We start from the raw sequence: 12,731 nt of genomic DNA, 5'->3' as shown, positions 1-12,731 counted from the left end.
AAATGTTCTTTATAACATTGTTTACTTTCACATGTCCATTAAAGATATGATTCATGTACAATAGCTCAGGTGTGATTCACTACAATAGTCCAACAGCTGCTGATGGTGAAGCAAGCAAGGTTTCCTGTTAAAAGAAATGTGGCAATAGTCTACATTGAAACACACAAGGTTAGAATACGTGACTATGACACGCGCATTTTTTTGTCACGCATGCGTACTAGGTCGCGTTGCGCCGGCAGACGGAGGGGGGAGGGGGTATTAAACAGTGGCATTGTTGTGTGTGGACACGGATAAGGTTATGTGGGATTTACCCTGGATAACCTTACATTGGAAAAAGGGGCCTAAAAAAGTGCATTCAAGTTTAATTTGTGCCTTGAGATAATTTAATTAAATGGTTGCTGATATGTGAAGGCGATATTCACTTTGGTAAGATACTGTAGCTCTTCCAAAAACATCACATAGTCATGTTTTTGGAAAGCCTTCAACAGGACTTAATTACATTTGGCATTAATTCTTAGGACAGTTTTTTTTTGTTTTTTTTTACTTTGGATCTGACGGGAACGATTCCAGCAGTCTGGCGACCCCCTCAGAGTGTAAAACAACCATCCCAGTGGGGGGTAAGGGGGACCCCAGCAGCTAGGCGGTGTGTTGTCACTAAGCTATTGGTTGGAATAGCGTCCCTTAAAACGGAGTCGGATAAACGAGCAGGAAGCGATTAACACAGGACGTCCTTAGAAGTGATGTCTGTGGGTGATAGCGTGGTTGCTTATGTGAATGATACACCCACACAAGCACACACATACTTGGTCACAGTATTCACATAGTGAAGGACAAGCTAACAACATTCCTTGTCATCTTGCAACATGACCGTTCCTCCTCATTACGGGAATGTCATTCCACTTCCCTTATTCATCACTGGACATGTACAGTCGTGGTCAAAAGTTTACATACACTTGTAAAGAACAGAGAGTATTAGACAGAGTGACGTTTGTTTTAGTCGAACCAAACAAGTGTGAACCCAGCCTTTGTTGTGATATTGAACCACAAACTGGGTTGTACACATACATACAGTAAATACATACAGTTGTGGTCAAAATTTGTAAAGAACATCATGTCATGGCTGTCTCCCGCCATCAGGGTGTGAATGTGTGTGTGTGTGAATGGGTGAATGTGGAAATAGTGACAAAGCGCTTTGAGTTCCTTAAAAAAAAGGTAGAAAAGCGCTATACAAGTACAAGTCTTATTTTTTTTGTGATAGAGTGATTGGAGCACATACTTGTTGGTCACAAAAAACATTCATGAAGTTTGGTTCTTTTATGAATTTATTATGGGTCTACTGAAAATGTGACTAAGCTTGTGGATGGCTACCAAAAGCGCCTTATCGCAGTGAAACTTGCCAAGGGACATGTAACCAAATATTAACATTGCTGTATATATACTTTTGACCCAGCAGATATGGTCACATTTTCAGTAGACCCATGATAAATTCATAGAAGAACCAAACATCATGAATGTTTTTTGTGACCAACAACTATGTGCTCCAATCACTCTATCACAAAAAAATAAGAGTTGTAGAAATTATTGGAAACTCAAGACAGCCATGACATTATGTTCTTTACAAGTGTATGTAAACTTTTGACCCCGACTGTATGTATTTTCTGCATGGATGTGTACAACCCAGTTTGTGGTTCAATATCACAACAAAGGCTGGGTTCACACTTGTTTGGTTCGGCTAAAGCGAACATCACTCTGTCTAATATTCTGTCCAAGTCAACAATGAGCTTTAGGAATTCTCTGCGTCATAGGTAATGAAAAGTCCACAAAGCAAAGTCATTTCACTAAAGCGCCTTTATCACTAAAATAGGAGTCCAAAAGGTCGAGCGTGTACATACTGAAGCCGCTGAAGCGTCTATACAAAAAGAAAGGTTTAGTGCATGTATTGAAAGGCTATTCATCAAATACATTAAAAACCCGAAAAAAATACTGACATTACTTGGAAAACCTTTGTGAGCAGGAGAGAGACCAAACACACCCAACCTTTCAAAAAAAAAAAACTCCTGACATTTATCAGACTGGTGCTGAAGGCTGCGGGGAGGACAGCTCATTTCGACCCGCCTCCTAATGATAAGGCCTAATAATCATTAGCACTAAAATAAACTCGTGCAAAGCCTTTGCTAGGCTGGGTACTAATGAGCTACTAAGCGCTTGCCTGTAACCGCTTTTATTAAGACAAAAAAAGAATAATAAACTCCCCGCGATCCATCAATTACATTCCTCTTAATAGAGCCAGTGTAATGCTCATTCTGGGACACTTGCGATGATGAATGGGCAGCCAGGCTTGGCAAGCGCCACAGCATTCACACAGCATCACTCATCATTGGGAGAGATAGCTACGACTCATAATGCGAGCACTACAGAGACACAAAGGAACGGCATCGCCAAACCATCACAGGTGTCCAATTTACCAAGAAGAAAGGGCTATGCTTTTCCAAGAAACACTCCAACATTATCATTGCGGAATTTAGGCAGAAAGACAAAAAAAAATACAAGAACACACAGTGAAGAACTACGTTTTTCTTGGCAAGAACATTATAATAGATAAGAGCAAAGACGTTTATTTGATGTTGCAAATTTTGCAAGTTGCAAACTGTTGCCAAATGCGCAACCTGGTTCACATCTGTAATAACCTTGCATAAACAATGAAATGTTTTTATTGACATTGGAAAAGATTGAAGAGGCATGTTGAATTTAAGTTTCTGCGGAAGATCCTTAAACAGTAAAACGCTCCGGTCATGCAGAGGATATTAAAACTAGCATTTTTGCAGCATGTCACAAGAAATCTTTGCCTGGTGATAATGTCTTGTTGCTATTTTAGCCATTTTTGTGAAGTCCTATGCTGTCCAATACTTCTGTGGGGACGCTTCGATATGTATACCATGTACTTGTGCTGATTAGTCGTTTACCAAAAAATTAAAACCGCAATATTGATCTGCTTCTTCTTCTCCTCATCTTTACATTGTCAACATGCAACCAATCAAGTTAGTCCTGCCTCTTCTGTTACAAAGCCAAGATTGTAATGATTGAGGGAAATTAGGCTTAAATAGGGCTGCTATTAATAACTTTTTTGCTAGTCAACTAGTCATTGACTATCTTAATTAGTCAAATAATCAGACTATAAAGAGTTTCATTCAATTACATTCAGTGGCTCTAGTTTAGCAATATGCTTTCAAATTTAGCTTGAGATATTTTTAGGCATGTGCTTACCAACGACGACGATGACAAATTCATTCATAAATATGCAATTATACTGTAACTATGCTGCTCATTCGGCTGTTTAAAAAAAAAAAAAATCCTAAACTTATGTCCACTTAGAAGTAAGGACAGGCAAAGGGCTAAAAAAAACAATGTTTTTTTTAATGAAAAAAGGACAGTTAATAGCAATAACAACAAACAATAAAACACCAAAACTAACTTGCTCAAAAAGAATCAAGCATTTTGTGATGTGTTTCAAAAGCTGTCACATTATTGACTCCTGGCATTTTAAATAATTTAACAGAATCAATGTAAAGAACTGTATCATTGGTTCATTCTTAACATTATCCTAACGTTATCCAAAAGATTGTATTGTATGATACCCGGGAATTGGTGCCTAACGTTTTGTGTGCGTGTGTGTGGGTGTGTGTGGGTGTGTGTGGGTGTGTGGGTGTGTGGTTTGTTACTGTGCCTTTCTTCATTGAACTGCAAACTGACACTGTTTCAAAAAGTACTTGAATTTATTTAGACAAAGTTTAGATGTAAGACTTTGGCTAAAATCATAGTTACTTTCTACACAACTTCATCACACATGCTAACTAACAACGTACAAGCTAATTATTTTAACGAGTTGAGACAGCATCCTGCAGATGTCTGACATTACCCCGCTTTAAGTGTTTGCGTATTACAGATAAGTCATAAAAACAAGATCTGCTTTGCAAAATGAGCAAGGTTTTTATTTTTTTAACCAAGAATAAGAGGAAATGCTCCCACACTTTACATATATATATTGCTGTGAGTGGCCGCGCGGACTCGCGTCCCTCCGGAGAAACACAAGTGATGACGTCACGATTGTTGACAAATCAATTTTCTGTTTCGGAAAACTAACTAAAGCTGTGAATAGAGGTGGGAATCTTTGGGCACCTCACGATTCGATTACGATTCAGGAGCTACAATTCAATTTAAAAAATAGATTATTAATGCATCTTTAATTTATTAGTTTAGGTTTTTTTTGAAGGGACAATGCACAAAGACCTTAAGCTCAAAGACAGATATGTTCTGCACCAGACTATAGATAAATAGCTCATTTCCTTCTGCAGTCCCTGGTTTCCTAAATTAAAGAGATGTATATTGATGCAGTTTTACATTTATTTTCGTTTCAATAAATAAGCGTCGATCAGTTGCAACTTAATTTAACTGTTTCTTATTCCAAATGGATTGGGGTTTTTTTTATTCCCACAATGAAAATGTGGTCGGATCTCTCGGTGAGGTGGCTCGCTGTAGTCCGCCAAATTTTAGAACTGTCTGCATTACTTTATTTACAATAAATAAATCGATAAGATTATTAACGTTTACTAATCGATATTATAATCGTCCATGTACGAATTGCGATGAGTCTAAAAATCGATTAATATCCCCCACTTCTAGCCGTGAAAGCATCCTAAGTTTGAGTATTGTAGTTCTAAATTGGGCCTTGAGCTGAAGCAGCAATCCAGGAAGTTGGACACAACATAAAGACAATACAATTTAAGGTAAAAAACAGAGGTAAAAAAAGAAAACCCCTTTAGCAAAGGCCTGACAAAAAAAACCCTCAGCCATGTTGACAGAGCATCTCAACCTATTTTCTCCTGTTAGCCGTCGTGTTGCTGCTGCCATAAACAACGTAGCCTTGAGTGCGGGGGTGGGTTTCTGAATACACCAATAACTAATGTCACTCAAACAAAAGCACTGGACAGGAAGGTAAAAGATAGGAGGGATAAAAAGATGAGAACAAGGCCTCTTGTCTGGATGTACTAGACAGAAAAGGTGGGGGGGGAGGGATGGATTGGGAAAGATGGGAAGTGGGTGGCCACGCGAAGGGGGCAAAGAGGGGGCGTCACCCGGCTTAAATCACCTCCTAGCTGAAACTGAGCCCGCCAAAACAGAGAAGTAACCATAATTTGCATTCAAAGTGTTACTTTTCTCTCAGAAGTTGTGATACACATTGAGAACCGGGAAGGATGCGGAGTCCTCCCCTATGCTTGAGCCTGAGTGCCCACCAGTTTCTCAGGCCAGTCAGCCACCCCCTACACGCATTCAGCTTACTCAGCCATAAAGACAATGCCCGCCATACCCCCTCCCTCACACACAATCCCAAAACTCCCCCTCACATAAGCTGAGCCCTCTTCAATAAAAACATCACCATGGTAATAGGCCAAGCCTTCCTGACCCACATGCACCATCCCTCGCTTTGAGTGGTTGGCAACACACCAAGTCATTTCTATGTAATAATCAATTCATATAATATTAGCAAGTCTGTCAAAATGATGAAATTGAAGCAATGAGGCATAATGGAGTGCAATACTAGGTCGCAACCAGTAGAGGCGCTCACGATTTAGTTGAATCATAGTCATATATAAAGAGAGTTTGGCCAACTAAACGAAAGGCGCCATCATTGCTACCAATGGAGTGTGCAGCTGTGTCCGGAAGCATGCAATTTTGGTCGTTCTGATGTTAGTTAACCTGACGAAATACAAACCCCAAAACCAGTGAAGTTGGCACGTTGTGTAAATCGTACAAACCCCGTTTCCATATGAGCTGGGAAATTGTGTTAGATGTAAATATAAACGGAATACAATGATTTGCAAATCATTTTCAACCCATATTCAGTTGAATATGCTACAAAGACAACATATTTGATGCTCAAACTGATAAACAGGGTTTTTTTTGCAAATAATCATTAACTTTAGAATTTCATGCCAGCAACACGTGACAAAGAAGTTGGGAAAGGTGGCAATAAATACTGATAAAGTTGAGGAATGCTCATCAAACACTTATTTGGAACATCCCACAGGTGAACAGGCTAATTGGGAACAGGTGGGTCTCCTCAGTTCCCAAACGTTTACTGAGTGCCATGTAGGAAAGGAAAGGCCATGTAACAGTAGTAGGATTGCCCCTGTGCCAACTTTTTTGCAAAGTGTTGTTGCCATTAAATTCTAAGTTCATGATTTGCAAAAAAAAATTACGTTTTTCAGCTTGAACATTAAATATCTTGTCCTTGCAGTCTATTCAATTGAATATAAGTTGAAAATGTTTTGCAAATCATTGTATTCAGTTTTTATTTACGAATTACACAACGTGCCAACTTCACTGGGTTTGGGTTTTGTAAACTGAAATATTAAGTCTTTATATAATTCTGAACATACTCCAGCTCATAAACTTGCAATAAAACATCCTTTTATTTTGTGAAAGTATAATTTTGCAGTCATAATTGATGCACTCTGCTGCTCCATTCATGCAGTGTTTAGTGACCAGCAGGCACTATAACACGCACCAGACGACAAGAAACGTTTAAAAAAAAATACACAGAACGACCAAATAAATAACTTATTACCCTCTTTGCCTTTTTAGATTTGGACTAATAGTCACAGAGAAATTATGACTTATGTAAAGTATGTCAACTGTGGTGGCTGCCCCCAACATATGGTTTGAAATCACTGTGCGATCCATGTTTGTGCTTTTAGACTTAGACAAACTTTATTGATCCACTATCATCAATTATTACACCCAAAATGGGGTTAATTTTACTCTTTCAATGTCTACTCTGTCTATTTGTATTTGTGTTTGACTTTCTCTTCTACAGCTACCGAATAACATTATCTTCGTTTTACTGAGACTCAACAATAGTCTGTTGTTGTCAAACCATCTCTTTAATTTGTTAATATCTTCTGTTATTATTTGTATTAGCTTCTGTGTGTTCTCTCCCGAACAAAACGCAGACGTTATGCTATGTGTTTACCTCGCACAAGACAGTGTGTGGCTCTCCAGTGTTGACGGCGAACCTTGACTTCCCATTCTGTATAAGTTTTCCACAATTCTCACGGGGGGAGCAGCCCCATGCTGAACAACAGGGCCTTTTTACACACCGAAAAACTAACGAAGAAGCGCTGCAGACACATAGGATTAGCTCAAAGTTGTAGCAGACGTGGCACCCTGTAGTCACATGAGTGCCTTTTGACCAATCACTGAGGAGATCTCCTGAAAACGAAGTGGCCATACTCTCTCTCCACACAACAGAGTTGAATGGTTTTTTCTTACTTCCTGGTACCTGCTGATTTGTATTTGGGATCTGCATAAATCCCGAAAAATTGCGCGTGTCCGCCTTTGTAGTCCGTAGCGACACCATAGTAGATAAGCTTCTTCTTTTTCCTCTATCTTCTTGTAATGGGACATTCATCCTCCGCTGTTGCCATTTCTAATATAAAGTAGTGTAAAGTTCTTACTTATATCTGTCAGTAAACTCGCCATTAAAAGCACTAAAACATACCGGTGTAGTGAGTTTACATTATTCACCCAAGGAACTGTAGTTATTAGAGTTCGGGTTGAATGGTTTTTCACGGACACATTTCCAGTGGTGTTAAGCTGCTGCTCCGTTATTGATTTAAGTAAAGTCTGAATGTCATTAAAACAGTTAGCTTCATCTTTTGACACTTCTTCCAATCCCATCCTTGCACGCTACACCGCTACAACAAAGATGACGGGGAGAAGACTGTCGAAGGTGAGTCACGTAAATAAGACCGCCAACAAAACGGCGCATGCAAAAGTGACTGTCAGAAAGCGGTTTGAAGATTATCTGTAAATGTATTATTAGACCATGAGGAAGTGTTTTCAATTTAGAAAAAAAAAATAAAATGACTCCTTTAATGCACCCTTTAAACCGGTGCGCCTTATATATGAAAAAAAGAGTATGTATGTATTTTCGGATGTAACCAACCTGCAAGCAGTCCATATAACCACCTTCATTAAAAATTTATCAGCTCACCTTGAATTCAGCATGAAACTTTTCAAAGTGGTTCGAAATTCAATCAAGTCATTTGCCCGCTTAGACGGGCGGCGGGAAGGGGGAGCTAAGGGTAAAGTGGTTGATGTCAAAGCACATAAGAGAAAAAACAGAGGAAAAATAAGAACTAAAAGGATTTAAATGCAAGAAAACTAAAAAGCTATGTTTCTGCCTGTACTGGTTAAGCTTTGCATTGCTCAACACTCATAAATATGGAAAGACTTTTGTTTTGTGTCCCCCATTCCACCGGCTCTCAGTACACACTTTACTCCCTCCCCTTGGAGCATTTCATGCTCCGTAAAATGAAATTGAACATAAAAAAGGTCCACAGCATGAATAAGTCACAAGCCTGCATGCACAGTCAATGACAATAGTGAATATTTCTAATACTGTGTGTGCAAAAAAGAAACCTACATACTTGCCCTAATTACTGCAAAAAACAAACAGCCGAGACGGAGAGGAAGCTGAGAGAATGTTCAACTGGTTTCATGGCGCACACATTCATATGTTAATAAGTTATCTGCATGCCATGGATGTTTGCTCTACTGACTGCATCACTCTCAGTGGCCGGGGTCACCTGCGCTCTCGCCAAATTCCATCGAAAAACACACTCGTTCTGGTTGTGCGCCTGTATTAAACACGTCCATCAGCAGAATAAAGAGGGATTCTGTTTAAGCTGCACGCTTCCACCGAGTGGCATGGAAATCGGCCGGGGAGCTTTTGCATAATAACGAAGACAAACAATTCCACTTTCTTGAAGGAAATTTTGATCTGAACAAGGGTCATTGAAATGGCGGCAAATCATGTAATTGCAATAGGTACTCACAAACAGCAAGGCGTCCCTTTCATACAGCGTACAGTACTGTTGAGAATCTTTGACTAGTGGTGTGGTATTATTATTATTATTATTATTTTGTTGTTGTAGTTGTTGTCATAAAGAAATACAATCATGTGTGCTTACGGACTGTATCCCTGCAGACTGTATTGATCTATATTGATATATAATGTAGGAACCAGAAATATTAATAACAGAAAGAAACAACCCTTTTGTGCGAATGAGTGTGAATGAGTGTAAATGGGGGAGGGAGGTTTTTTGGGTTGGTGCACTAATTGTAAGTGAATCTTGTGTTTTTTATGTTGATTTAATAAAAAAAATACAAAATATAAAAATGTTTTTTTTGTTGTTTTTAATTTCTTGTGCGGCCCGGTACCAATCGATCAACGGACCGGTACCGGGCCGCGGCCCGGTGGTTGAGGACCACTGATATATAGGACAGTTGACTAGTGCTTTTTTTGCTGTGGATCCATAAAAAAAGCAAAACCCTCCTATCATTTAGAGCAGGGGTCTCAAACTCAATGTCTGGGTGAGGCTGGGCCGCAAGAAAAAAATATCTTTAAAAAAATATTTTTAAATGTCTTTATTTTTATTTTCAACACAAAATAAAATCAAAATATAAATGAACAAAATGAGAATTAAGTAAATAAATCAGTCATAAGTAATAAGAGAGGAGAAGTCTAGCAAAACTCCTAGCCATTATGGACAACACCTCCCACCCACTACACTCGGACCTTGCGGGGAGAATGAGCACGTTCAGTAGAAGGCTCAGACTCCCAAAATGCAACACGGAACGACACAGGAATCCCTTCATACCGACAGCCATCAGACTGTATAATGCATATGTTCCTTCTTGACTGCACTTAAATGTAGAGTATATGTAGTATATGTAGAATATATTTATATAATTTATATATTATATAGGAATTCAAGGATTTCACCATCTACAGTCCGTAATATCATCAAAAGGTTCAGAGAATCTGGAGAAATCACTGCATATAAGCGACTAAGCCCGGGACCTTCGATCCCTCAGGCAGTACTGCATCAACAAGCGACATCAGTGTGTAAAGTATATCACCACATGGGCTCAGGAACACTTCAGAAAACCATTGTCAGTAACTACAGTTTGTCGCTACATCTGTAAGTGCAAGTTAAAACTACTATGCAAAGCCAAAGCCATTTATCAACAACACCCAGAAACGCCGCCGGCTATGCTGGGCCCGAGCTCATCTAAGATGGACTGATGCAAAGTGGAAAAGTGTTCTGTGGTCTGACGAGTCCACATTTCAAATTGTTTTTGGGAACTGTGGACGTCGTGTCCTCCGGACCAAAGAGGAAAACAACCATCCGGATTGTTATAGGCGCAAAGTTCAAAAGCCAGCATCTGTGACTATGGGGGTGTATTAGTGCTCAAAGCATGGGTAACTTACACATTTGTGAAGGCACCATTAATGCTGAAAAGATACATACAGGTTTTGGGCCAACTTTTGGGCGCCCCTACTTATTTCAGCAAGACAATGCCCAGCCGTGTGTTACAACAGCGTGGCTTCATAGTAAAAGAGTGCGGGTACTAGACTGGCCTGCCTGTAGTCCAGACCTGTCTCCCGTTGAAAATGTGTGGCGCATTATGAAACCTAAAATACCACAACGGCGACCCCCGGACTGTTGAACAACTTAAGCTGTAAATCAAGCAAGAATGGGAAATAATTCCACCTGAAAAGCTTCAAAAATTGGTCACTTCAGTTCCCAAACGTTTAGTTGAGTGTGTTAAAAGGAAAGACCATGTAACAGTGGTAAAAATGCCCCTGTGCCAACTTTTTTGCAACGTGTTGCTACCATTAAATTCTAAGTTAATGATTTGCAAAAAAAATCAAAATCCATTTCTCAGTTCGAACATTAAATATATTGTCTTTGCAGTTTATTTACGATTCACACAACGTGCCAACTTCACTGGTTTTCGGTTTTGTCTATACCAGTGGTTCTCAACCTGGGTTCGATCGAACCCTAGGGGTTCGGTGAGTCGGCCTCAGGGGTTCGGCGGAGCCTCCGCCGCGGAGGTCAAGACACACCCAACTCATTGTGTAAATAACAACTTCTCCCTATCGGCGAATTATGGATACCCCCAGTCTTTGCGAGCAATCCTTTGAGGATGCTGGACATAAAAACGAAGAAAAGGAACAGACTTTGCTGTGAAAATGACATGAGAGTGGCACTTGGCAAGGTGAAGCCACGCATATCTAAACTGGTCCCTGAAGGGCAACAGCAGAAGTCACACTGATTTGCAGGTGTGTAATTTGTTGTGAGTTCATGCACTGTCTTGGTTTTGTTCATTTTCTGCACAAGTAAAAAAAACATAAATTTGTCTTGGATTTGAAAGAAAAAAAAACATTTTATTTTTCACTAAAGAAGGGTTCGGTGAATGCGCATATGAAACTGGTGGGGTCCGGTACCTCCAACAAGGTTAAGAACCACTGGTCTATACAAAACAGAACAACACTTAAGGGACAAGTCCCGCCCAACCTTGTTCTTCTTAACCTGTCACAAAGATGGCCTCTGGAACAATTTAGTTGATAAACACTCAACAGATTGCTTCCAGAAGTGCAGCCCTATGGGGAGCAAAGTTGCACCTGAACTAATAAATACACAGCACACAATGGATAGCTTGCCAGTCTCTTGAGTGCATTAAGGGCAACTTTGCAGCTCCTTTTTTCACCCTCAAGTCAACTGTAACTAACTGAGGTTGATGTGTGGAAAGAAAAGCGAGGAGCAGGGGTGGTTTTCGGGACAAGGACTAAGTGTGTGTGCGTGTGTGTGTGTGTGTGTGTGTGTGTGTGTGTGAGAGAGAGTTTGTGTGAAAACGTGCGTGTGCGCGTGCGCGTGTGGTGGTGAAGGACGCAGCTGTCAATCACCTGGGAGGCGACACCTTGCAGCCCCGCGGAGCCACACCTTAAAAAAAAAAATTAAAAAAAAGGACGCTACGTCACCCACCGAAACTCCGGTCAAAAAAAGGACCGAAACGTCAGGAATGACGACATGTTTGAACAACACCGCCATGATAGTCAACAAAGTAAAGTAAGGTGGCTATATTCTATTCTGTTTGACTAATTACACATTAAACGAGAGGCACCTGTCGGACTTCCGCGTTGCGGTCCGCCGTGACAGGTGTGCCGGTTTCGAGCACTTCAAAAAAAGACAAATAAATCACTTTGACGGAAACGTCTCTTACCGTGTTGTGCAAGAGTCGAGGCGAGCAGCAAAAGCATCACTTTAGCGCAGTCTTGTCCACTTCGGACACCTTGTCTCGCCATGGTCCGTCGTTCGCTCCGAAATACGCCGGGGATTTAATGAGGTTGCAGACGGTGGGATGGGGAAAAAAACTCCTCCTCGAGCGTCCGATTCTTGTTTTCTTTTTGTTTTTTCAACAACAACAAAAAGTCCTCTTCAGTTTAATCCCGTAAACAGGTCAAATATTCTCCCCTGTTTTTGGGGGGGGGTTGACTCACTCTTCTGAGTACGTGTGTGTTGCCGCGCTGCTTGCGCTCCGACAAATAGTCCCTCCCGCTCTCAGCGCCAGGCGTCCGTTCTACCCAGCCGGTGACGTCATCGGGCGGGGAGGCGTCACAAGTCCCGCTTCCAGAAAAGCAATTAGGTCAATAAAACTGATTGAACGATTGATTGATTGATTGATTGAAACATTTATTAGTAGATTGCACAGTACAGTACATATTCCGTACAATTGACCACTAAATGGTAACACCCGAATAAGTTTTTCAACTTGTTTGGTGTCCACGGGGTCCACGTAAATCAATTCATGGTAAACATTCA

General features: G+C 40.5%; 1 protein-coding gene across 2 annotated transcripts in view; it reads right to left on the bottom strand.

Moving 5' to 3' along the window:
- si:ch73-22o12.1 (nectin-2) overlaps positions 1–12,481 on the bottom strand; it is a 357,045-nt gene extending 344,564 nt beyond the window's left edge. Inside the window, exon 1 of one of the 2 annotated variants that reach the window (XM_062063882.1) lies at positions 12,133–12,481. In XM_062063882.1, the coding sequence (XP_061919866.1) occupies positions 12,133–12,214 (82 nt within the window). In that variant the 5' untranslated portion in view covers positions 12,215–12,481. The remainder of the gene's footprint in view (positions 1–12,132) is intronic. The other variant, XM_062063883.1, reaches the window with a different exon arrangement.
- Between the last annotated feature and the right edge of the window lie 250 nt (positions 12,482–12,731).

The sequence above is a fragment of the Entelurus aequoreus genome, linkage group LG11 (assembly GCF_033978785.1).
Source record: "Entelurus aequoreus isolate RoL-2023_Sb linkage group LG11, RoL_Eaeq_v1.1, whole genome shotgun sequence".
Taxonomy (NCBI): Eukaryota; Metazoa; Chordata; class Actinopteri; order Syngnathiformes; family Syngnathidae; genus Entelurus; species Entelurus aequoreus.
This window is presented reverse-complemented; position numbering and strand designations above follow the sequence as displayed.